The sequence below is a fragment of the Xiphias gladius genome, chromosome 11 (genome assembly GCF_016859285.1).
Source record: "Xiphias gladius isolate SHS-SW01 ecotype Sanya breed wild chromosome 11, ASM1685928v1, whole genome shotgun sequence".
NCBI classification, from domain to species: domain Eukaryota; kingdom Metazoa; phylum Chordata; class Actinopteri; order Istiophoriformes; family Xiphiidae; genus Xiphias; species Xiphias gladius.
In genome coordinates this window covers 8,558,391-8,583,972 of record NC_053410.1, presented here as the reverse complement: position 1 = coordinate 8,583,972, position 25,582 = coordinate 8,558,391, and the positions used below count along the sequence as shown (strand labels likewise).

General features: G+C 40.8%; 1 protein-coding gene across 1 annotated transcript in view; it reads left to right on the top strand.

Moving 5' to 3' along the window:
- Positions 1-25,423, top strand: part of arid5b (AT-rich interaction domain 5B) — a 75,651-nt gene extending 50,228 nt beyond the window's left edge. Inside the window, exons 5-10 of the mRNA XM_040139968.1 lie at positions 4,247-4,410; positions 6,191-6,470; positions 11,667-11,719; positions 12,820-12,917; positions 20,910-21,120; positions 21,311-25,423. Coding sequence (XP_039995902.1) covers positions 4,247-4,410; positions 6,191-6,470; positions 11,667-11,719; positions 12,820-12,917; positions 20,910-21,120; positions 21,311-23,335 — 2,831 coding nt within the window. The 3' untranslated portion in view covers positions 23,336-25,423. The remainder of the gene's footprint in view (positions 1-4,246; positions 4,411-6,190; positions 6,471-11,666; positions 11,720-12,819; positions 12,918-20,909; positions 21,121-21,310) is intronic.
- Positions 25,424-25,582: the final 159 nt, after the last annotated feature.

Below are 25,582 nucleotides of genomic sequence, written 5' to 3'. Positions count from 1 at the left end.
TAAGTGATTTATTTCAGCGTGACCTTTGTAAATGCCCATAAAATGAATGATCAACAGTCATAACAGCCTCATTGCACATTTCCATAATATGATTACTAAGACGGCTGGAAAGTAACACACTGTCCCTTCACTCTGGTTTCTACAGTTTATCAAGACTATGACTCTATAGCCACGCTAACAGCTCTCTAAGGTCATACTCATTCATAGCAGTGCTTTGAGCTAACCTTCAAAAATAGACAAATGACAATTTCCACCTGATAATGGCGCTAGATCACACGTCAGGGAATCGTCAAACTACAGTTAATCCTGAGAGTAGCATGAGTGTGTGTACCAAGGTTCATGGCTTTCGTCCAATACTTATCAAGACATTTCGCTCAAAACAATAAATGTAAACCTCGTGGTGGTGCTAGAGGAAAAGCCAGGAACACCAGAGTTAATAGGACATGTCATCTGAGGAGCATGAATGTCTGTAGAAAATTTTGTCCCAGTCTATCCAGTTGGTGTTCAGTTTTTTTAGTGGCTGACTGACTTACCAAAACCGCCATCGCTTCACCCATACCACGAGTGTGGTTAACTATGGGTAATCACTACACACATCTGTAGTTGTGACAGATTAGTTCAGTCCTAAGTGTTATTCCAAACTGCAAAGTGAAAGGATGAGTTGGGTGCTAATCTACTAAAGCACATCAAAGTATGTTTTTTGGATCCCTGAGCTTTTCATTTGGATTTTCCAATCAAATATAAAAAAATGGGCGTAATCATAGCGATCATTTGTCCATCTGCTATAAAGAGAATTTTTTAAACTTCCCCTTCTTTAAAGATAAAGTCATTAAGTAAACAGATATAGATACTGAGCTTTTTTTCAGCGAGTTTTCTGAGAGTTATCAACTGAGGCATCCGTCAGCTAAATTCGCAGGAAAGCTTGATATGTCTCCCCATCCCCAGCAGCCTCTCAATCAGCCAGTCCATTTTGTTGTGGTTCCCTGTGGCTCTACTCTGTTGATGCATAGAATCGTCAGAACCCTTTCTGCGATGTCCCTAATGAGTTTTTCATTATCGCTGACATCAACTGAATGGCAATGAAACAGAGGTATTAGGGCTGTATTTAATTGAATCTGAGGGGGGAGAAATTATTAGACATGGCCACATGGTAGAGCAGTTAAAAGCGGAGAGCGTTCGGCTGCATCCGGAGATCAACTTGTCATCTCGTCACTGATCGTGACTTCCATGGCTCAGGGTTGTGCTCCGTGACAAGACATGATGGATTCACGCCCCCGGGGGATACCCCTTACCTGTATATGTGTGTGTGCGCGTGTGTGTGTGTGTGTGTGTGTGTGTGTGTTTGCGTGTCTGTGTGCCTGCGTGCCTCACCTCCCTCCAACCAGCCGTGATCCAGAATACTCCTCACTAACTGTTACAGCAGCAGTGTGAGTGACTGTGCATGTTGTGTATTCGTCGTTGATGTTGCCTTCTTGGGTTTGTGAAGGACCAGGCAAAAGTCCTCTGATCACTTCAGTGCACGTCTCCAAGTCATGTCAGCGACCCAGATAAGCAGAAAACCACAGAGTGAGAAATAAGTTAGTCAATGGGAAGAAAAAGGGAACTTGGCAGCTTGGTCAGCAGCCATTTTTGGTGTATGAATATAGCGACCATATTTGGCTTGTTGAGGGAAATGATCTCTTTCTTTTCTGGTACACTGACAAAAACACTTAATGCCCACAGAGAGGTAAAAATATCACATCTCCCAGGGTGCTATAAAATCACTATCTTGTGATGTTAGCTTTTTTTTTTTTTTTTTGCAGACTATAAATGTCTAGGTTTCCATTCTAGAAAATCAATCTGCACGGAGTCAGTCTGTATTTGATTTTCTTTGTGTTATTCTTAAGCTGAACACTCCTCGCTTATGCAACTCTGCCACAAGGAGAGCAGATCAGAAGGTCGGCACAACTTCTGCAGCACAGAGAAGATTGTCTGCACTTAACCTTGTGTGCCTGTTTGTGCATGTTTACAAAAATACACGAATGCGGCATTTGATCCCAGGTTACAGTAATATCTGCCTAGGTTGTTTAACTGCGTTCAGGTTGTCCTTGTTATCAACAAGTCAATGAATTTAAACTCGCTCACTGTCGTGTCGCCATGTGTTATGCAGCAGCGCTTTGCTGTAATTGCTGCGTGTTCTTACGCAGCAGTATTTGACCCGATGAAAAATGTAAACACACAGGCAGGTTATGTAACCCAGTATAGGATGTCAGGGGGTTAGTGATTGGACTAAAAACAGAGCGTGAGCTCACTCAGACCTATGCGACATTTGTTCAAATCAGTGTCACATGTTTAAAAAATGTTTTCCTACCTATCAAACCTATAAGCATTAGTGATCTGTCATGTAATGATTGTGTTTTGTATGAATGCATATGCGTTTTATTTTTAATACACTTTATACTGTATCTCAGGCATGTAGTCATCAGTTAGTTTTCTCAAGATTTTATCTAGTTTACGTTTACAGTTTGTGTTTTAGTTAATTACATATTAACAAAAGCCAAAGAATTGCAAGTGAGCTGAGGCTATATTTGCTATGATATGTGGCATTATCTACTTGGTGAATATTTAGTGCTTGTGTATCTGTCCTTTCAAAATCAAGCATAAGTAAATAAATAATAGTGTTTATGTCATTTCTCAGCATTAATGAGTAATTGGCAGGATAAAAGAGTCAGAGTGAGCAGCGGAACGAGAAAAACATTGAAGGAAGAAACACACCCAGTGCTTTCTAAGTAAAGATTACAGTGTTGAAAACTTGTTTTTTTAGTGTCAATGGGATGAAAAATGCACAACAAATGCCCTTGGAATTTTCCCTTCGCTGTTTCTCTGCAGCGTAGCTGTTGGGAAAATAACAACATGAAGTGATAGGTTGCTGAGTCGTGATCATTTTACCCTTTTTTAATGACTGCCTCTTAATTTTATTCAGCTCCAGTGTTATTGTAACCGTTTTCTTGATGGGAATTTGATCCGACAAAAATAATCACAGAGTCCTTTTTGGCAGAGCACAACCTTGGATGTGATTTAATTGTCATTGCAGATGGAAGGAAAGAATGTTGACGCTGTGAAATATGTGACTGAACTTGGATTATTTGAAGTTTTATCTCTTTCTCTCTCTCTCTCTCTCTCTCTCTCTCTCTCCCTCTCTCTCTCCCTCCCTCTCTCTCCTTTGAGCTTATCTCTGTTTGTGTTGCTGCGTGGAGGCAGGCGAGGCACTCTGCCAAGAAGTTACATTACTGTCGCGGGTTGACATAAACGTGGGTGTATAAAGGACTTGGAGGGCTTAAATACTTTATTGTGTGTGTAATGTGAACTGAGCAATTATATCTGCCAGCCTTTCAAACAAAGAGCTCCTATCAGGCAGGTTCATGTGTTTTTAATTAACAGTGTTCAGTTTTAAGACATGAGCGGGCTAACCAGCGAGAAATCAAAAATAGAGCCTTGATGATCAGTAGATCTGAGGCGCTGCAGTATAATGTAATTCTTTATGATGCTGATGCTGTTGATGACAGGACAACTGTGGCTGTCCTGCAGTGAAAAAAACAGGACAAAAAGTGGTTGTATTATATACAGTATATTGTTGTGGGGAGAAACTCATACAAGCTCTGACTTTTTGAAGCATCTGCATCAAATATTTCTTTTAGCCGGGATTGTTTGTTTAAAATTTCTTCCCTCTTGTGGATTTGTGGGTTAACCAGCATCTGTCATTTACAGTATTATAGTACTGCTTGACTGTTTCGACGCCCTCATGTGAAATCTTAAAAATACATCTGTCTGAATTTAAATGTAGTTTCTCTTTTAGGCTAAGAGGGAACTTGAGGATCATGTTTACTAGCACATTGGAGCAATTTGGCAGACTGCTAACCCATTCAGCACAATGTTGCACTAATCCAGTTTTAAAATAATTAGCTGCAGACTAGCAGGGCTGTGAAATTCCTTTCCCTTATTGTAAATGTTCCTGTTGTAATTTCTATCCTTTTCAGCTAAAAGTCAGTCTTCCCAGAGAGGAAATTGATTTTTGGCTATAAAAGTTTTCACATCTCTTTTATTCTTCCTTTCAAATAAAATATATTGAGATAAAAATGTTAGACCTAAACAAATGTTGGCAGCAAAGAGGTAAAAATACATGGTGATTTTATCGCACAGTGCTGCATCAGCACACTCTTTTCCACCTAAATGGATATTCTCATTGTCACTGTTTCCTTTCCCTCAGCTCCCAACCTGAAGGGGCGACCTCGGAAGAAGAAACTGTCCATTTCTCAGAGGAGGGACTTCCAGGGTCAGGCTCAGGGTCAAGGGTCATCAGGGTCAACCCAGGGGTCAACAGCAGTGGCAGCACAGGACCCCAGCAGCCCAGAGAGCAAAACTACTACCAAGGTAAGATAAGGCAAGATAAAATTAGACAAAATAACATAAGATCCCTGAGGAGAAATTCACATGCTACAGAGTCACAGAGACAGACTGAGAGGTAATAAAATAGATTTAAAAAAAATGTAAATGAAATAAATGACAAAGAATTTAATAAGAGATTAAGGAAATGAGAAGGGTGGCATTGAAAAAGCTTCATACAATCTACACATTACAATACTTTAGACTACAAAGGTGAGTTATCTAAATATTTGTGCAAGAGAAGTCCAGCACAAAAGGCAGCCCTCGTGAAAATATTTATCAGAGAAATAAAGTGCATTGTATGAAGAGTATTATACGGTAATCAGTAACTTCAGGTCTCCTTTGATGTGATAGTTGCAAAACCAACGGCTTTCCAGGTCACCAGTTACAGGACAAGGTGGCGACGTTTTGATTTCTGATTCACTGTGAGAGACACGGCAACAGTGTGTTGACGTCGTGCGGTGTCACATTCTGTACAGTACATGCAGTACACGTGACTGTGAAGGCCCTATGCTACATTACGGGTTGACACAGTTGACATACGGTATCAATGTAGTGCTTGTCTATGGGAGAGGGATATGTTTAGGGGAACAACATAAAACATTAATTAATTTTGGGAAACTAATTTTATTGTATTAGAGAACTTCAAGGTCTTTTAGATGATGATGGGAACGTTTTTTTTCTATTCAATTTTATATTTGTGGTACACTAGGTCAAACAATATAGGGATTATTTTGCCTGCCGATTATTTTCTTGATTAATTGATCAATTGTTTGGCCTATAAAGTGCCAGAATACGGTGAAAAATTGTTAGGTACAGTCTTCTAAAGCCCATGGTCATCAAAGTGCCCGTTTTGTGCGACCAACGGCCCAAAATATAAAAAATATTGAATTTACTGTCACATAAGACTAAGAAAAGCAGCAAATCCTCAGATATGACAAACTGGGACTGTTATTTTTAAACTTAGAAAATTATTTAAACTATTAATCGTTTAACAAACTATTTGCTGACTGTTTCTGTCGATCAATTAATAGACTAATTGTTGCAGCTCCAAACGAACATAATTTGTTTTCATCTGACTAATTTATTCCTTGATAGATCAGTCATGAGAGCATAATTATTCATCAGTCTTTTCTCTTCCTCGAACCACAATAGTGACAATTTAAACACGTAAAACATGGCCCCACAGTGGGACAACACGTTTCCACTTTTTTCCCGCTACATTTTCCAAAAACAAGAGGCAGTAATGTGAAAATAGAAGAAACACTGAACTGCTATTGTGATCCCGTTACTCGCTGAAGAAAATGTAAGGCTAATTATATTGTGTGACGGGTTTTTGGTGCATTTTCTTAAAGAAATCAATCATTTTCAGTTTATATTTTAAAAGACTTTGTATCAATGATTCTGTATTTTGCACTGCTTCTTTTTTATCGAGCCTGTATCCAATATTGGTTGTAATATTCAAAGTGAAGGAAATAAAGCCCTTCCACAGCTGTTATTCCTATGACCTTGGAGCAGTTAAATCAATATTAGCAATCCTGTCTCGAAGTTGCAGTCAATCTAATCTGTTCCTAATCTTTGACAGGAAGAGCTGCTCCATTGATAATCAATGAGATGCTGCGTTTGTGGCCTGTAAAAATATTTGTTTGTGCTTGAACCCAAACACATTTCATCCAAACCGTCTGACATCATTTGAATAACGCTCTGTTAAGAGTTCAATTTTCATCTAAAGTTGCATCCACTGACTCTTTACGCCCTCTCTTTACAGGTCAAACCCAACTGTAAAACGGTACCCAATGGAAAAATAACCCCAGCATCCAAACATAAGGCCAATGGCCTCAGCAAGAAATCCTCAGCTGAGGAGAAGGAGAGAGGGAAGGATAAGGAAAAGGAAAAAGAGGAGAGGAGCGAGAAGGAGGAGAAGAAAGAGGAGGAAACATCAGAGGAGAGTCGAGCGGAGGAGCAGGCTTTCTTAGTGGCACTCTACAAGTATATGAAAGACAGAGACACACCCATAGAAAGGATTCCCTTCCTTGGCTTCAAACAGAGTGAGTAGGATGACTTATTCTCTTATATCCTCACTGGCAGTGTTTAAACAGTAGTGTACTCTAGTTTAGACTCAGCAGTCCAATAACAAAGTTTGTGTGGATACATTTTACCTGGTTTATTTTGGAGATTTAGGTAATAACACCATTGGACAATATTAGCAGTCTGAAAGGTAAAAGACACACGAAGGAACGGGAATAGAAGTACTAACACCTGTTCGGAATTTCCATGCAAAGAGAAAAAACACATTGTTTGAACCCTAGAATGGCTTGTGCTCAGAGATAAGAAACAAAAGTATTTGTTTCAAATTACAGTTTAGATATCAGAGTGAGTAAGTCATACACGAGAGTGAAATAGGCAAGGGAAAACCCCGTGTGGATTTTAATCAGGATCTCTAACCACATGTTATCTACAGTGCCGCCCTGTTGTGATCAGTTGAGAAAGCAGTAGCTGCTTTAGTGTCAAGTCAGTGGCAGATTATGTCCTAACTATCCAGAATATGAGAGCTTAAGGGGAAGAACTTGGGATGGCTCCCAACGACTGCAGACCTTGTGCCCAAAATCTCTAAATTACACTGCTGTTAAACTGTAAAAAACACACATTAAATCTGCAGTAGAAATTAACTAAAGGAAAAATTGTCTCTGTTGAGATCACATCTAGCGGTTAGTAAAAGACTCTGGAGGCTCCCTGTCAGAGCACGTTTTGCTTGGCTTCTATATAAGGAGAGAATATCTTCTCACACTTGTCAAAGGGGTTTCCTGTTAAGGCCAAGAACGTCCTCTAACAGTGTTAAAAGAACTCATATGTATGGGAAACATGGCAGCGCGAGACGAAAGATTTCGAATATAGGTTAGATGCTTAGCTTGCACTCGGTGTACACGGGACAGAGAGAAGACGCATGCACGTAAACGTTATAAACATCACACTCTGGTCTCTTTAAACTGAAAAAGGGCATTTGTTTTAGGTGCTTGAGCTCGAGGCAAGACACGTGAGAACCTGAGTTCTCTTTCTAAAAACCGCTTTCAAATCGACTTCTTTCTCAGTCTTTAATCAATGAAGGAAGTCACATTTGTGTTAATGTCAGAGGAGCCGAGAAAGATTTCGCAACTCACATCGGAACATGGCACCACAACATCGGCAAATTAACGAGAGGCGGGAGAGGGAGAGAGATGTCTTTTGAATTTAATAGTGACAGTTTATAGCACAGTAAAATTAATTACTCTAAACTATTACATGAAGGTAAGCTGTGGTCGCCTCGACTGCTGACCTCACTGTGATATTTTGACAATCCTGTCATCTAGACTGGCGACACGTTGTAGCTTAAATAGGTCATTGTGGTTGAGGGAGATAGAGAGAGGGAGTGAGGAAGATGTAGAGGGATACGGAGGGAGAATTACATACCCAACATGCTTTACTTTTGGTTGGCATTTCTCAGTTTGAGCTCAGAATAAAGTCGAGGTCCACGCGCCAACTGTTTTACATACAGTACATGCTTTGAATCTCAAAACCAGACACATCATAAGCAAGGCCCTCATTAAAATGGTGAAATCATGCTGTTTAAACTTCGTCCTTGGCAGTGAGCACACATCAGCACATGTAAAGAGGAGGGAAAAAAAAGAAAACACATCATAATTAATAGAAAACACCCTTAGATGTAATCAGGTGCCGTTTTCATAATCCTTCTACAAATGCATTAAAAGATCAAAGAACTCAGATTCCTGTAATGGAAATTGAAATTATGTTATTTGAGTTGCATTTGGGTAATAATCTTTTTATGAAGTTCTCTGGAGTTTAGCAAAGCAACAGATGGTTGAATGATTTACCAGACTTAACCATGCTTCGTTGGCTGGTCTACTAAAATATCCATTGGATTCACCTTCTAAAAACACCCCCCCCGATCTGATTCTGAGCATGGGCTATTTATGTAGGCTACACTCCACCGCGTCTCCTAGCTGTGGAGTCTTACCTGTGTTTTTTAAAGACTGCAATTGTAACTGTTGACAGCCCTGCGGAGAGATACGAACTATTAGAATACAGTTGATCCTTTAACTCGAATGGCTCGTAACATATTTTAAACCCAGTAATTTTAATTTTGCTGGTTTAACACGGTGTCCACTTGTTTGCCTGCCTCACTCTCATGTGGAATTTATATTTCACTTCGGGGGTTGTATGTATTAAACATCATCGGAGGTGCTGATCTGAGACCAGTCAGCCTCTTAACCCCACGTCTGTAATAATAACATGTATTTTACACTGACTACCATCGTAACCTTCAAAGCATCTCGTTGAGAAGCTGTGGCTGAATACGTTCGCTGCAGCTAATGAGGATTTTCATCAGTGCGCTGATTATTTTCTCAGTTAATCATGTGTCTCTAAAGTATCAGAAAACAGGGATTCATGTTGACATATTCAGATTTTTTCATCAGCTTGACCAACAATGCAAAACCCAAAGATATTTTATGTTTACTGTCAGAGAAGCCAAAAAAGCAGCACATCTTGACATTTGACTAAAACAATTACTAGATCAATATTTCTGCTTAAAAAAAACGACTGAAACGATTATAAAAAATAGTTGCAGATTATTATTCTTTCTTTCGAGCGACTAATTGTTTCAGCTGTAATGCCGTTTTCTTCTTTTTTTATATCTAGCGTATGGAATGCCTCAAGATGTCCCCATTCAGCAGCCCCTGACTAACAATTCGAGAGAAAAAAAAAAAATTGTGGCTCTAAATTACTTCAGAAAACCCCGTCATAGAGGCTGAATGCACATTAGCACCTGAATCACAGGAAATATCAGAAAACAGTTGGCTGTTACATTTGAGGGGCAGTTCAGCTGGAGAGGAAGACTGTGGCTGCAGTTTACTCATGCGACTTGCTGCCCTTCTGTTTTTTTTGTTTTTTTAATCACTTGGTTAATATTGAATCTACAGCTGCTGCCACTGAAGTTGTACGGGTGCAGTAGAATTGTTGAAAGAAAATGAGAGAGAGGAGGAATAAAACAGGAATAGTAGTGGTTACATTTTATATTCGGAAGATCCTTGGTCTGCAAGATTAGCTAGTAACTGTGTGTGTGTGTGTGTGTGTGTGTGTGTGTGTGTGTGTGTGGCTATCCCAGACGCATGTGTGCCTCAGTTCTTGGGCATCAGCTTGTGATTGTGAACATCAGTTCCAATTTGTCTCTCTCTTTCAGCCTTGTTGTCTAATTGCCATGCCATCGGTGTGTCACTGAGGCTGCATTGTGTTCCTGTTTTGTCATCCTTATCTCAGTGATAATTGCCCCTGCCAAATAGAGGGGAATTAAGAAAAGAAATTGCTAATGACAAGACATCTAAGAAAAGGCATGTTCTCTCATTTCCTTTATCTGCTATGTTCCCTCCCAGTCCCGTGTACTATTGTAGTAATTACAGTCGATGCATAACAAGCTAGTTAAATAGACCATCTTTCTGTTTCCACAGTCAGATAGCACAATACGCCAGAGTGCTCAGTTCAAACAGAAAAACCTACCCAGCTCCCTTTGTTATTCCACCCGTGCATTGACAACGGTCGCAGAGAGGAGGGAAGGAAAAAATCAATGCTGTCAAATGCGGAGATAGGAAAATGTCATTTTGACAAATGCAAGGCTTTGTGTACGCACAGATTGAATTTTGATGGATTTCTCCCCAGGCGAGGCCTCCTTTTCTTATTTATAGGCCTTCATATAAAAATGTTAAACAATGATGTTACGGAAAGCAAATACAAATGTCATTGGCACAAAAAGTCCCCCAATGAACATGTGCTTCTTTGTGGGAAATATTTTCTTTCAAAGATAGACAGCCATTTGAAGCCTTTCTGAAAGCCTACATGGCTATTTTTAGGAAAATGTTACACAAGTCTTGTATTTTGATATGGCCTGTCATGGGGTATTTGCATGGGGAAATCAATGCAAATGAATTTGCATTAGTTCAAACAGAAGTTTGAGCATATTGCCAAGCGTTTGTAATGGTTTTCATTCATACCTGCAGGCTGCAGCTGAGGGTTAACAAATCTCTTTGTCAGGATGAAGCATACGCTGTATTTTATCACATAGCAGTGATTGTACAAATACTCAATATTAATTTGCATCCTTTCAGCTGAGGTGGAGCGTTGCTTTGTTTGAAAATGAAAAAAAAAGCCCTTCAGTTTGCCATTCCAGGAATATGTAATTACTATATTACTTTGAGATGTTCCCATTATGATCACCACTGTTTATCTATCTATCTATCTGTCTAACTGCCCGTCTGTCTGTCCGTCCTGCCTTCCTTCCTGCCTTCCTTCCTTCCAGTGGTCGAAATTAACTAAGCACATATAATCAGCTACTGTACTTAAGTATTTGGGTTTGATATAAAGTATAAAGTATGTATGATACTTGTACATAACAACATTTCAAAAGGAAATATTGAACTTTTTACTCACTAAATGTATTTCCTTAATGTACCTATTATCATAGTTGGACTACCGACGTATTATATCATATCACTTGTACTGTACATTTTGTATATTGCTTTTTGTTTATATTGTACATACCACAGTCACTACCCTATTTATTTTTCATTCTATACATTCATTCATCTTTGTATAAAGTATATCTATATGCACTTTCCTACTATTTAAAGTATTGGATTCGATGCTAAATGGAATTTTGTTGTACTGATAACGTGTGCACTGAAAATAAAGTGGAATCTAATCTAATTTCACAGCTACTGTTACTACATTCTTTACAGATTTAGATTTTACTTACTAAACATATCATCAGCTTATAAAATATGGCGCATTGTTTGTAGGTTAAACTACAAAACAGTTTACAGAGTTTGTTGGATTCACTCCACCATGACCAACTACATCATTTGAATACTGTTTTCTTGTTGACTAGTACTACTAATCCAATAATGCAATACGTAATACAAAACTGAAAGGGGCCATTCAGCATAATGAGTCCTTTGGTGTTTGATATTTAAGTACATTTCTCTGGTAATATTTGAATTAACAACCTGAACTTGTAATGGAGTATTTTTACAATTTGGTATTGCTGCTTTTACTTAACTGAAGGATCTATATAATTCTTCCAGCACAGAATTTGTCTACCTCTCTCTGGTGTAATGACTGTATATGACGTCATGTGTTTCAGCTCAGGTCCTTTCCCAGAGTTCCTGACTGCCTTGTTTGTCTTCTGTCTCCCACAGTCAACCTTTGGACTATGTTTCAAGCTGCTCAGAAACTCGGAGGATATGAGTTGGTAAGTATTCACATATGTGGCAATTTATTCCTTCTCTTTGGACGAGATCCCTCCCTTCTTTCGTCTGTCTCCTCCTCGTTCTATTTCCTTCCTTCTGATGACTCCTTCTCTCTTTTTCTCTATTATCTCTCCCTCATGTTGGTGCCTTCCTACATAACCCCCTTCTTTCCTCCTCTCTCTGTTCTTTCTGTGCCGTCGTTTTGCCCCTTGAGGTCAGTCACTATTTTCCCAAGAAGAAAGTCCTGCTCAGAGCCACATTTAGCAAAAATGATGCCATTGTTTCAAAACCCCCTTTGGAGTGGAAAACACATGTTCCTCTGCTCTGCACTGGTGGGGGGGGGGGGTTGGTTAAATCGTTCATTTTTTCCCATGTTGGAGATGAAGTGATGAAGTGAAATTCACATATACTGTATATACCCATTAGTCCACACATGTACTTAATGCACACACAGACACAACCAATGTGAGTCAGAAATAATATATGAGGCTGAGGCATTTAACTTGGCAGCCTTACCTGCCGTTTATTCACACAATATTCATGTGCGACTAGTTTCCAAAGTTAAATCAATGTTTGATGTTGAGTCGTCAAGTGCATTGCCCATGCCTGTTTCTTCATTAGCTAGCTGGTATAATGTCATCCAAGGGGACAGCCAGACCTGGCCATAAACAGGATACAGCTCATATAATTGGGGCTCATATCCTTTTAAAACCCACATATCTGCGGCTGATTATCTCACGTTTCATGTTGAGGCTTTGTTAAATCTGTGGCAGCCTGGAGTTTTGTGTCTTGTCCATCATCTGTTATGGGATAAGGGGTTATAGCAGGAACAACTGACTGCATGATGTTAACAGAGCTTATTATGTTAGAGAATTGAGTGTTGAGGATTCAATAACTGGAACATCATGACTCAGTAACTCCCCAAGACCTCAAAATGATGTCAACCTCTTATGTTTTTCTCTTTGTTTTTTTTTTTTAAGTCTTTCTTCCCCACATATTTTTTAAAATTTACTCACCCTACATCCATTTTATTGTCAGCATTAATCTCTCTTTCTTTTTCTCTTTGTCTTAATACTCTCTGTCTTCTCATCCATCCCTCCAGATCACAGTGCGCAGACAGTGGAAGCATGTGTATGATGAACTGGGCGGGAACCCCAGCAGTACAAGCGCCGCCACGTGTACACGTAGACACTATGAGAGGTGAGTTATTATGTTCGGCGCTTATTCTGTGTTTGACACGTGATTGTTATGCATGCACAGGTGGAACACTTTGCATCGCCAGAAGTGTGTAAGCTGCCCCACAGCTGCATTAGATATGATTTCACAACGCTGGACACTGCAAGGCAAACATTGATCTTACTCAGAGGAAGTCGGTGCACTTACTTGCAACGGTGGGATGGTTTACAAATCATTCCTCACTGTCTCTCAAATGCAGTTCTAATAAAATTAAGAAATGCATTCCTCATGGACCTAAATCAATTCATGATGAGATGAGATTCAGTTGTTTTCTTAGGATTAATTGATTAGCTGCATGGCACTGTGGAACCAATTATGCTGTAAACTCCACCCATGCTGTTCTACAAGCAGGCTAAAGAGAAATGCTCAAAATAATAGCCAAGTTTTGAATTATTAACTAGCCTACATGGATACACATGTACAGTAACTATCCTTTCCACCATATATACATTGCAGGCACATAAAGTTGCAAGACTAAATGAAAACACCAGTCTAATGTATTCATCTAATCATTCAGCCTGATACTGCAGCATTTTGAACCTCCACATTATAATCACTCAGATGGTAATACTAGACCAAAGAAAGCATATGGATATGATCCTGAGGGAGCTGCGAGGGTATTATGCGGGACTGCTTGCACGCACTCACACACCCGTGCACACCCAAGCACGCATGCTCGCCCACTTTCCCAAGGTTAAACAAATGCCAAATATGATCTTCCCAACAAGAGATAACCAGTCGCTCATGAAGCAGGTCATTCCTCCGGGCCGGCGACCCTCTCCACATCTCTGTTGGTGCTGCAGGTTCATGCATCAGCACAGCTCAGGCTAACACACACACTTGTCATAGAGCGATGTAATACAGCATTATACCAGCACTACCGTACGAGGGAGCGGGGCAGCTTCATATTGTGTCAAGACTGCATGCTGTAAGCGAATTTGCGCGCATAGGCAGTGGCGGCCAGAGCGGCTTTTCCAGGAAATCTGTGAAACCATAGGTGTGACAGTGTATTGTTCAGTGTGTCGTATTTGTACACAAGCTGACAAAGTGCCTCTAAATGTTTGGCTGAGGGTGCTCACATTGTTTACGCTGCGTTCCCAGCTCTTCTTCACTACCTCAAACAGGGATATGCTTTATAAGAAGAGCAGCTCCACGGTGGAGTTCCTTATTTATATTAATAGTAGACATGATATTCAGCATCTGGCATGATGATGCATATCATTTTATTGCTAAAGTCAGAATATGCCTTTGATCCTTGTTTTGTGATGAGTCTCTGCCTAGAAGCTACGCTGAAGCCAGATGTAAAAATCTGTATTGCTCATCAGTTTATAAGGTGTAAATATGGTCGTAGGAAGGCAGACGCGGTAGGACAGAACCGTGTGGGAAGCGCTGAGGTGTGACTGCTGCTGCGCTGGCCTTTCCCTCTCCAGCCACCGAGAGGCAGCTGAGGGAAAATAATGCTGAATCAATATAAAGCAATAATATCCACACACTGCAGTGAATATCAGGCTGACAGAGAGAGAGAAGGTGTAAGAGGGAGGGCTCGGGGTGATTGGGCACGTGTGTGTGTGTGTGTGTGTGTGTGTGTGTGTGTGTGTGTGTGTGTGTGTGTGTGTGTGTGCGCGCGCACGTGAGAGAAAGAGAAAGAGAGAGAGAGAGAGAGAGATCAGCTGAAGCTGAGCAAGTTTCCATTCAGGAGAATAATTTTAGCTGAGCCTTGGTGTTTGGGCTGCTTGGAGGGCAATTAGCTTCATTGTATTAACTCAGCAAACACAGCCATTCTCTCTGCATGATGAATGAGGCTGTTTGTGGGCTCGCTGAAGTGTGTGTTTTTTCCCCAGAGGTGTCTTTGTTTCCACCTTTAATCATTAGTCAATGTGCTACAGAAATATAATTCACAGGGAAGAATGTACAATGTACACACTGGAAGAACACGTTTTCCTCTTCCCTCAGAAGGATCACTGCTGATTTGTCTCAGCCGGCCAAAGTAGAGTAGAGCAGGAAATAAAAGGTATCGAGCTAGTAAGAGGAAAGGAAACAATATTTCAGGAGATAATTGCTTTAAATTAAGTGGATGTTCTTGGCTGTCTTGGTGTTATTTGGGTTAAAGACTGAATATCCACAAGCATTCTGCTCTCATTTTAAATTATACACATTATCCCTTTACAGCCCTAATGGTAATATCATATGAAATGGTTTCCTAGGAGATGTTATTGTGAAAGATGGAGCCAGCAGCATAATTATTGTATTTATTCTGTCCAGGAGAAGGCGGTAATCACTGGTAGTAATGGAGTTACATAGCTAGAATTGAACAGGAGATAACCTCAGCTAATTGTCATTTTCAGCGTTACTGTTTTTTAGTCACAGAGCGCCGTTCATTAGTGTGCAGGGGAAAATCAATGTAGAAATGTCCAAGCCAAGGTCTGCTGCTGCAGCTATGGGGAAGCTTTAATGATATTTATTTAAACGGTTTCCCGAGATTAGCTGTCAGGGCCCAGCGCTCTGAATTAAAAATGAGGTCATGAAAAAGATGGCATCAATAACCTTGAAATAGACTGCCTTTTGCTTCTGTGCTGTGCCATTTACTCTGTGCTCTCCTCTCTCTCTCTCTCTCTCACTTTCCCCCACTCCCTGCCTTGCACTTCATGCTGTTTCTTTCATTATACAGGTCAGTGCCTTTTAACAGCTCCTACATATTTAAGCTTCCTGGTTTCCTACGTGATCTCTTGTTACAGAAACATCACATTTCACTATATCTGTTCATTTCTGCCTCTTACAGATTTTTAATACCTCACCATGCCTTGGCACTCTAATGTAATTGCACAAAAGGATTGCTATTGGGACGGGAGGGGGGTTGGGGGGGGTATCTATGGCAACAGAGAAGCAATTTAGAATAATTTGCTATTTAAAAACTCTGAGGTTTTGGGCAATAGCAGAGAGCGCAGATGAGGGATCTTGGATTAAATCATTTCATCTTAAAAGTATTAGATGTTTGCCAGATGTACTGTACACAGAGTTTGAGGCTTGTGAAATATTCTTTGGCTCAGATCATGCAGATACGTGTTTCTTTGAAGACAGATGCGTGCCTGTTCCAATTTTAGTCGACTAGATGTTTTATTGATTCAGCCCTTATTCATTCCTCCTGGTATCGATGTTCCCCTGCATTCACTAAAGCTACTCTCCAGATATAAAAATATATTTGGTGCTCATAATTATTAGGAAACCTTGAGCCAGTCCTCACCCTGAGAATTATAATAGGATAGAGTTCAGATTTGGGGAGGAGAAAAGAAAAGGCAAAGGAGTTTTTTGGTTTTTTTTCATTCTGCTAGATGCTCAGTATTTTGCACTCATCAGCATCTCTCTGCATTGTCCTTGCTGTATTGCATTTACGTCAGATGTAGCACATTATACTTCAGCTTGCCTTGGCTAATACTGTAGCTCAAACACAGAGCTACAGTGTTAATCTGGTCTCTTGTTCTAAAGCTGAGAGTATCATTGGATTGCAATAAGACGTAGTGGGGAGAGAGTATCACCTACATGTGCCCTGTGCTTTTTATTCCCAAAGAGGCAAGGAGACAAGGAAAGACGAAAAGGCGGAACAGATTTCAATGAACAAGTAAAAATGATGGAAAATAAAGAAATAAAGCAGGAGAGAAAGGAGGCAGAGAGAGAGGTTATAGTATGAGACCATCGTTGTATAGTTTCTGTCAGCATTCCTCAGCATTATAAACAATGTCTCAACATGTTGTCCGTATCAATGGCAAAGCAAACAGCCAAATTCTTTGTATATCCGTGACTCTTGTACTGAATCTGGCCCTCAGTTTCAATGAGAAGGCAGCCAAAGAGCTTCTTTACACTGAAATAGCAGGCAGCTATTTTAACCTCTGAGAGCTAAATGGTTTCCCCAAGACAAAATGCTTCATTGAGCATTCAGTGATAAAATTCTCTTTTTTTCAGCAATCTAACAAATCACAATATTGGGTGAGTTCTTAATGCGTGGTATTTAATCAAAAGGTCCAAGGTTTCTTTCCCGAGTGGCAATGAGAAATCACAAATTACGGCACTGAAGTGTGACAGGAAATCAACTGTATGAAAATCTATTCAAGTCTACTGAGATTAATAACTAGTTCAGAGTAGTAGAAAATTAAATTAATGAGGTTCTTGCAGAGATTTCATTCCACTTTAAGGCAGCAAGAGGGAACATATGCCGTAAATTTTTGTGCATTAATACTTGAGTGACTGAAAGACTTGAGTGTTCCTTTATGCAGAATTGTACAAATTTGTTTTAAAAAGCTAGTACTCTTGGCACACACCTGCTATGGCGAACATTTACCACAGGCTGCAGCAGCAGCAGCAGCAGCAGCAGCTAATGAGAGCAAACCCCGGGGAACAGTAGAGGTCATTCTAAATCTGGTATTTTCTGACTTGACAAAGGACTTAAGTTTTTCATACATTCCTGCGCTGCACTCCTGTTTTAACTGCATGAATGAGGGTCACCTCAAGTGGTTTGGCTTCGAGACAAAAGAGGGGCTTTGAGGCATGAATCCAAAGCAGAGGGACCAGCTACAATGTCTATTTATCCCTCTGCTGGCATCTTGTCTCTCTCTTTTTCCTCACCTCTCTCTCTCCGCTGTAGTTATTGTTCTCTCATTTTGCTGATGATGCTCAATGATTGCATTTAGGTGCGATTTGATTTTATCTTTTTTATTGTATTCTCTTTTCCTCACAGGCTTGTAAAAGTAAGTCATTTTCTTTCCTCCAAATCTTTCTTCAGCCCCGGGGCTTGTCCACCAGCTCTTTAAATAGTTTCTTTTCCTTTTTTTTTTTTTTTTATGCAAGAAGCAGCTCTTGTGATCTTAACACAACACCAGCTAAAATTAATTTCAACACGGATGGGAGGGAAATTGTTGAAATGGAACAGCCCGCAGGCTTTTTCCACTTATTTGGTGACTTAGGCATTTCATGGATTTGAGCACACTGCTTGTTCCTGTAACACAAAACTCAGATGAGAGCAGCACATTGCTGGTAAAGTCACCTTGTTTTTGCCAAGTTGTCTTTTTTAGGGGAGGTGCTTTGTGTGCGATCCATTATTTCAAAGGCGTAGACATGCTTAGTTGACACTTGTGGTTTGATGAATTACACTGTTATTGATCTTACTGATTCTAAGAACAGTCAGATATAATGCATTACATATATATGTATATATATATATATATATAAAATAAGCAATAATGTCCCGCTTAATCACATAAGGCATCTTCTATATCTGCCTATTCAACGTTTAATCTCTTTACTGCATATTTTAGTTGCTTGTTATCAACATGGAAAACGGCTGCTTAAACAAAAGCCGAGTGATAAATTGGCATGAGAGGAAGTTAAGTATTTATTGACCTCATAAAAATGTTGCCTCTCCTGCCTTAATGAAATTCTTTCCTGGAATTTCTCAGTGCAGCACACACCCCCTAGTGGCTCAAATTATTAGCTACAACTGGCTCTCTCTCAACCAATGCAGCGGCTGCCAAGCTCAACCCCTTCCTTGGAGGAAATTGCTACTTATATAAGTGGTATTGTATTATGACTGCTATATTACATGACCATGACTACATTTTTTTTTTTTTTTTTTTTTAACCATAGAGTTAAAAATGGATAAATGAGTGGCAGCCGTGTAGCCTGAACTTTCTTTGCTTATTCAGACATTTTTGGAAATTTACATAAAACTATAAAACTGTAATCATACCATTTAATAGGCTACAGTTATGGTAAGCCATCTTGTATTCATTAAACATAACAAAGACTAAATAATTGTGACAATGTAGGGAACTTCCTGAGACTGATTTTTGGTTTCCTGACCAACACAGCATCTTAGCCTTTCCATTTGGAACTATTTAAGGCTCCAGTAATTTCCCGGGCTCAGCTCTTACATTATCCCCACCCCCCACCCCATATTGACATTCCATAAAGTTGACCCAGGCCAAGGCAGCCATCTCTTTCCCACAGATCACTTTGATAGTCAACAGTGCATCCTGGTATACTGAATATATGTGCCACTTTCTAGCCCTTTGATCACTATTAGTACAGCTGGAGATTTTGTACATGCCGAATACACATTTAGTAGCCTAAAGAAATCAAATCCACTTTTTTTGGAATGGTGAAACATTTAATCTACCTACCTTCTCTGTGCAATGATGCCTAATTATTCTGAGATCCTAAATATAGAGAGCCTGAGAACCATTTCCCTGTTTGTAATAAATACCACAGCTGCTATTTTAAACTTTAAAAAGTTTATCTCTATTTTCTAGGATTCTTCATTCCTTCATTTAGAATCATTTGTGCTCTTCATTAACATGTCATTATCCCGTCTCTCACTCCCTCTCTCCCTCTGCTTCTTTTTCCTTTTGCTTTCTTTCTCTCCCCTCTTCTCTTTCACAACCCCTTTGCTCTCCGTCTTTCCAATAAGTCACATTTAATAGTACATTTCCTTTCTTGGCCTGGGGCCTGGTGCCAGACCAGCTGTATGAAATGTAGTTTCACCGCTTTCCCTGCCAGCACTTTTGTTCAGAGGAAAAATAACAAAAAATCCCACAGAGCCTCTTGAACTCTCTGAGGCTTTTTTTCTTCCTTTTGAAGAGGAGGCGAAACAGCTCTTGATTCATTGTTTGTTTTACCGGCATGTCCCTTAAAAGGAATAGTGCAACCGTCTCTTGTCGTTACACGGGAAGACCTTATTTTTTCTCATGACTGAGAAAGTCATGTTTCTGTCTGGCTTTTATGGATTGTTATTGTAAAAAACCTGACGGAGGAGCAAGAGAGATTTTCAGAGGAGCTTATTGAAGTTAGAGTGTTGTAGTTTTTCAGTTGTATTGGTTTCCATTTCCACAACGTATCTTATTTCTGGTCTAATGCCAATTTCCATTTTCTTTTAGGAGCAATAAAAGTCTAAAAGTTTCCCTTGCTGGTTTCTTCATGTCATTATTTTACACATGGGTATTGTTATTTTATCCAGATCTTAATGTTCCCATTAGTTATGACATCAGATATGGAAAATTGACTTGGGAAGTATTCAGAAGAGCAATAACAGAAGTCAAAAATAGTTTAAGGTTTTTTCTACAGAATGTTCTTTGTTGCTTAGTATGGACTTAATTAATCCGGAGCATATGCAGCTATCCTGCATTAAGTCGTGTCAACTGGACAGTGTTAAAAACTGGAGCTGTTACTGTTACCAGCTGAAATATTTTATTACCGTAACCACTTTAAGAGCTTCTGTGATTTTTCATATTAGTATATAAAATTGGATATCATATGCTATGAGGTTCCTTTAAACAGTTTGATTTCAGTTCCTCCAGACATTTTCCTCTTTTTTTTATTCCCAACCACATTAGCATTACACACCCACACACACAACATGCACACACGTATACTTTTCTCTCAAGGTTAAACTAATACCAAATGTGATCTATCTCGGTGGGAGATAACTGGTTATTCACATTCTCTCTCACACACACACACATACTCTGGCACCCATCTGAACCTGGATTTCCCCTAACCTAGTTTAATTACAATAGGATTGTTAGTGCTTTCCAGGTATTAAAACAAGGAGGTTTTAAAGCACCATATTTGATACACTGCCTGCCCGCGGCAAAGCTGCAGCTTATTCTGTTTTTGGTATTACTAAATTAAATACTTGTGTGGTTTGTTGTACTTTAATTTTCACTTTCTAAAAAAAGCAAGGTGGTTTGTTTAATATACGCTTCTCCTACTCCACGTTAGGGTGTCCTGATGTATAGTTTTGTGGATTTTTTTTCCATCTAAAATTGTTGTTTATTGAACAAGAAATATTTATTTTTGTGTGTGATGCACCAACATATAGATTAATAGTTGTTCCTTACAAGCGTGGCATGATATAACATGATCATACCACAGACTCATCTGCATTCTTGTGCCTGCATTCTTCCTCAGGCTCCTCCTTCCTTACGAGAGGCACATTAAAGGTGAACAGGACAAACCCCTCCCCTTGGCCAAACCCAGGAAGCAGGAGGCCAGCCAAGAGAAGACCTCAGGAGCCAAAGCCAAAGGAGTGGGGGCCAAGAAATTGAAAGGCCCCCACAATCCCAAACTGGGGAGTAAAAAGGACAGAGGGGAGACAGTTAAAGGCCAAGAACAATCACAGGTCAGTCACAGACGTCTGCCAACTGCTGCCTCATCAGGATTCCTTCTTGCTCTAAATTCAGTTTCATTTTCATCTCTCTGTGCTTTCTCATCAGTCCTCCACTCTCTGTCTCGAATTCCTGTTGTCTTTGAAATTGCCAAATAATAAGAAAATATCGGAGTGACTGTAACAACTATTTTTCTGCATGCAGGACTCCAAGGGGAAAGAGGAGAGTCATGAACTGTCCACAGACATAAAACAGGAGGTATCTATGAGAGATGAACCAATTGTAATAGAAGAGGAAGAGTTACATCTTACCCTGAAGAAAGAGGAGTCCTTGGCAGTGGAGCAGCCATCTCCACTGTGCCCCAAAGAGCCAGACTGCAGAACCCCACATGATGGCCTACCCCTTCACACAGGGTCTGGTCCCCAGCCCGAATGGAGACAAATCAGTGAGGCCCTCCAAGCAAAACTGACCTGTGAACAGCAAACTGAAGGTCATTTCATTCCTAAAAACCCTTACCTGCCTCACCGTTGGGATCAGAACAAACCTGCTGGACATGTTGCTCTGCCTGAGGCCTCCTCCAGGGTCAAAGACTCCATAGAAAGTCATGGTGGGAGAGTGGGGAAGGTGTTACCAATGTGTAAGCAGGCAGAGAGACAGTGTGTAGACTTGAGCATAGATTCATTCCCAGAGAAAGAAGACTATGGGGTCATTAAGAAGGAGTCTTCCCAGGGCCCCGCACAGACAGCTGCCTACTGCAAAGCCAGTCAGGGGGTCATGTCGCCTTTGGCCAAAAAGAAGCTCCTCTCCCAAGTGTGTGAGTCCAACCCTTTCTCCTTTACTTCTCCTTCTCTTCAGCCTCCACCTTCCACAGCTGCTTCCTCTCTCCCTGTCATATCAGTGGCAGAAAGGGAGAAGGAGAAGATAAAGGGTGAGGAGGAAGTGGTAGGACAGAGGCACGGGTGTGTGTCAGACAACATCCCGGAGGTAGCGCCCATATTCAGGCCATCGGTCATTCAGCATGCCCAGAGCAGCAAACCACACCAACAAGCCACCAGTGGCCCATCAGAAAGGAGCGCTTCCGGGGAGCTCTCAGAGACTTACAATTGCCGGACGAGCCATCACCTTCAGCCTCAAGTCAATCCACCATGGCAGCCATATCTCCCCCAGTCCCATACCCAGGACAGTGTGGAGAACGCCGGGGAGAAGCTACTCCAAGGCCCAGCTGCTCCGCCCCGGAGCTATGCAGCTGACTGCTACTCCTCCCCTCACCTCCACAGTCTGTACAGGCAAACTGAGAACTGCCTCAGCCAGGAGAGGATAGTCAGCTTTGCCAACGGAGAGCGGAGGGAGCACTACACCAGGGACCGCGAAGGCAGCCAGGGCTTTGTTTGTGGTGGCCTGGAGCAAGAGGGCTTGGCCTACAGATCGCACTACAGTGACAGGACTCAAACACATGGAGAGAGCAGAGAGGCAGATGATGAGCCCAGAGACTTCACAATTTCTAAACCTCTCTCTCAGAGGGTGTCCTCCTTTTCTAAGCCCTCCTTCTGCAGTCTCCCATATCCCATCATGCACCAGGGTTTGGATTCTCACCCTAAGGCGTGCAGAGTTCCTCCTATGACCATCTCTCCTCCCAAACAGAGCTCATCGGAGTCATCGCAGCCATTTCCCAGCCCCAAAGCATCAAGCGATTCGTCCCTCACCATCCCCATTCGACCCAGCAAGCGGAGCCTACTCGAGCCCGATAACGAGGAAGTCCCAGAGAGGAAAGTCCGTGTGGTGACACCGATTCACCCTGCAGGCTCAATCCGACGCAGCGACCCAGAAGAGCTGAAACCAGCTGAGCCAGCCCACGCTGTTCACCTCAACAACCATCTCCCCGAGGGCCACCCTACAACCACCTTCCCCCCACCCCATGCCGCACACCTCTACCCTAGTATGTACCCACCTGGCAGCCTGGTCTCACCAGGGGCCCAGGACGGGCTCCAGCAGCACCCCGGTCTGCAGTACCTGAAGAGCCAGTCAGCAGTTTCTCCCCTCGTGCCCTCGTTAGCCTTCCACCCCATGATGCTTCACAGGCAGCTGTTGGCGTCCAGCGCCAGCCCGCACCACTTCTACAGGCATCCAGGTGGGGCAGCACTGTACGGGGACCTGTTGCATCACCTGTACCCTCTCTCCACCCTCCCACCACCTCAGCTGTCCTCGGTACACCCCAGCACCAGACTGTGAGGGAGAGAGGAATATTTGTTTCTCCCTCTCCTTCCTCATCCACAGAAACTTTTTCAGCTTGTCTTTGTCTTTCTGTCTCTCTTTGCTCGGGGATTGTGGCTCAGTCGAAGGAAAACACTGATTATAAAACTTTGGCTGATTACAGACTGATATTACTCATCAGTCAGACAGACTGAAAATTCCATTTTCTTTTTTTTTATTTGAGTATGCATTTGTTTATATACTTTGCACTGTTCTTTGTTTTTATCACCACTTACTGTAACTTTTTTGTTGTTGTATCCTTATTTGCACAATGCTCATGTGTATGTGCTCACAAATCAGTTTGCCGCTCTCAGTCACCATGAGTCAGGTTGTTGCTCTGGATGTGTGAGAAGTGGAGGGCAACAGAGAAAAGCCATTTGTTTACTGCGTCTGAGGGCTAAACTTTGTTGCTTAAAACACTACAAGTAACATGACAACGTAAATGAAATTCTTTATATAACTAGAGGTGCGTTCACCATCGCAAACAATGCTCAGCAGCTGTTTAGCACATTATTACACTTTAGGCAGCCAGTGGTGTTGCATCTGTTTACATGTCTCCATGTAAGCAGGACTCCTTGGAATAGACATTGATACTCACTGCGGTGCTGCATAACATGAAATAGTTTCATCATAACATTCAGAGGTGCTGTGTATGACGGATGTACTGTAGACTCACTTTTTTGACTCAGTTCAGGTTTTTATTCATTATGTATTTCAGTTCAGATACTGCATACGCAGTTGCCATCTTGGATCTGTTGACAAATCACCAGTTCTAAATTGAAAGTAATTTGACCCCAAAATCCCTTGTGATGAGTAGACTGTAGCAGCTTGTTTTTTTCTGTAGGACCAGTGTAATGAAGCAGCTGTCCGCTGTGGAATGCTCACCACAAGAAATCAGCATTTCATCTTTTTGTTCTCGACTTGAAAATCTCTTTTTTTGGTGAACAAGCTCTTTAATTCAGCACGCTGAAAAGACTCACTGTATGATTTAACAGGAATGTTGTCACTTTGGATATTATTGCTTTGCAAATATCTGTGCCTTTCGCAGTCTTGAATTAGAGTTAGCACTACAGTTGTTAAGGTTTATCTTCTGTAGTGGGGTAGGAATATTAATATTACTGTCACTCTTGTCTGAAATGCAGCACACAGACATTCATACAAAAACTATATGGCACACTTGGCAATCAGACACCAGACTTGATTGGTGAGGCACAAAATTTAAAGTAATGCATTAACCTCATGGGTAGTATTTGTTCTTAAATTAATCTATTTACTTATCCTAACGGTGTCAGGCAGCCAATTATAAAAGAACCTGAAAAGCTTTACTGACAGTTGATATTGACACAGGTCTGGTGTCTGGCATCCGCAGGGCATGTGTGCTGTATGTGTTTTCTAGCAGTGATGAAAAGGTACCAGACTCCATAAGGTATGCCTTCCATGCTCCATAGCCTGAGGTAGCAAGGCGACACCTGCTCTGGCTTTTACAACCACTATAATTGCAATCCAGGATAGCCGAAATACACAGTGAACATGTCTGGTGTTTCAAAAGAAGAAAAAAAAAAAAGCTGTAAATGTCTATGTGTAAAGTTTTACTGAATACTTAGATAAAGACATTCATTTCTGATTAAGTACTGTACATTGCTGTGTGTAGGTAAAACTGGCATTAGTGCTGGCTCCTGTACAGAACATTCATACGGGATCAACTCATGACAACCCCTCTCTCTTGTCTTATTTTCTGTGTAAATAGCACTGTAGATAGTACCGCGTGGTTGTTATCATATAAACTGTTATAATCTGTAAATAGTATTAAAAAAAAACAGTATAAAAGTCGGTTACACAATCTAGCTGTGTCCTTGTTTGCTCTGTTTCAAGGTCACTGTGATCATGTTAGATTTAAACAAACACTACAATTTAAGAATTAGGATACTCTTTTTATTTGTTGTCCTTTTTTTTCCACGGTGTTTCCATTAATGTGCATCATTAAAGTGTTTTTGATACAGTAGCCATCTGTTTACCAATCACCCAGCTGGCGAGCAAGACAAAAAAATAAAGACATTTTGTATATGACCTCCTGTATATTTAATTAAAATATTTTACTATCTATACATGTTTCCTCTGTTGTATTCTTCAAATGAACCGCAGATAAAAAGCAGGGGCTCAATAAACTGGTATTTAATGCGAGTGTACTAATGCAATCTAAGGTTCATTTTTTCCTGAGTAAATGCA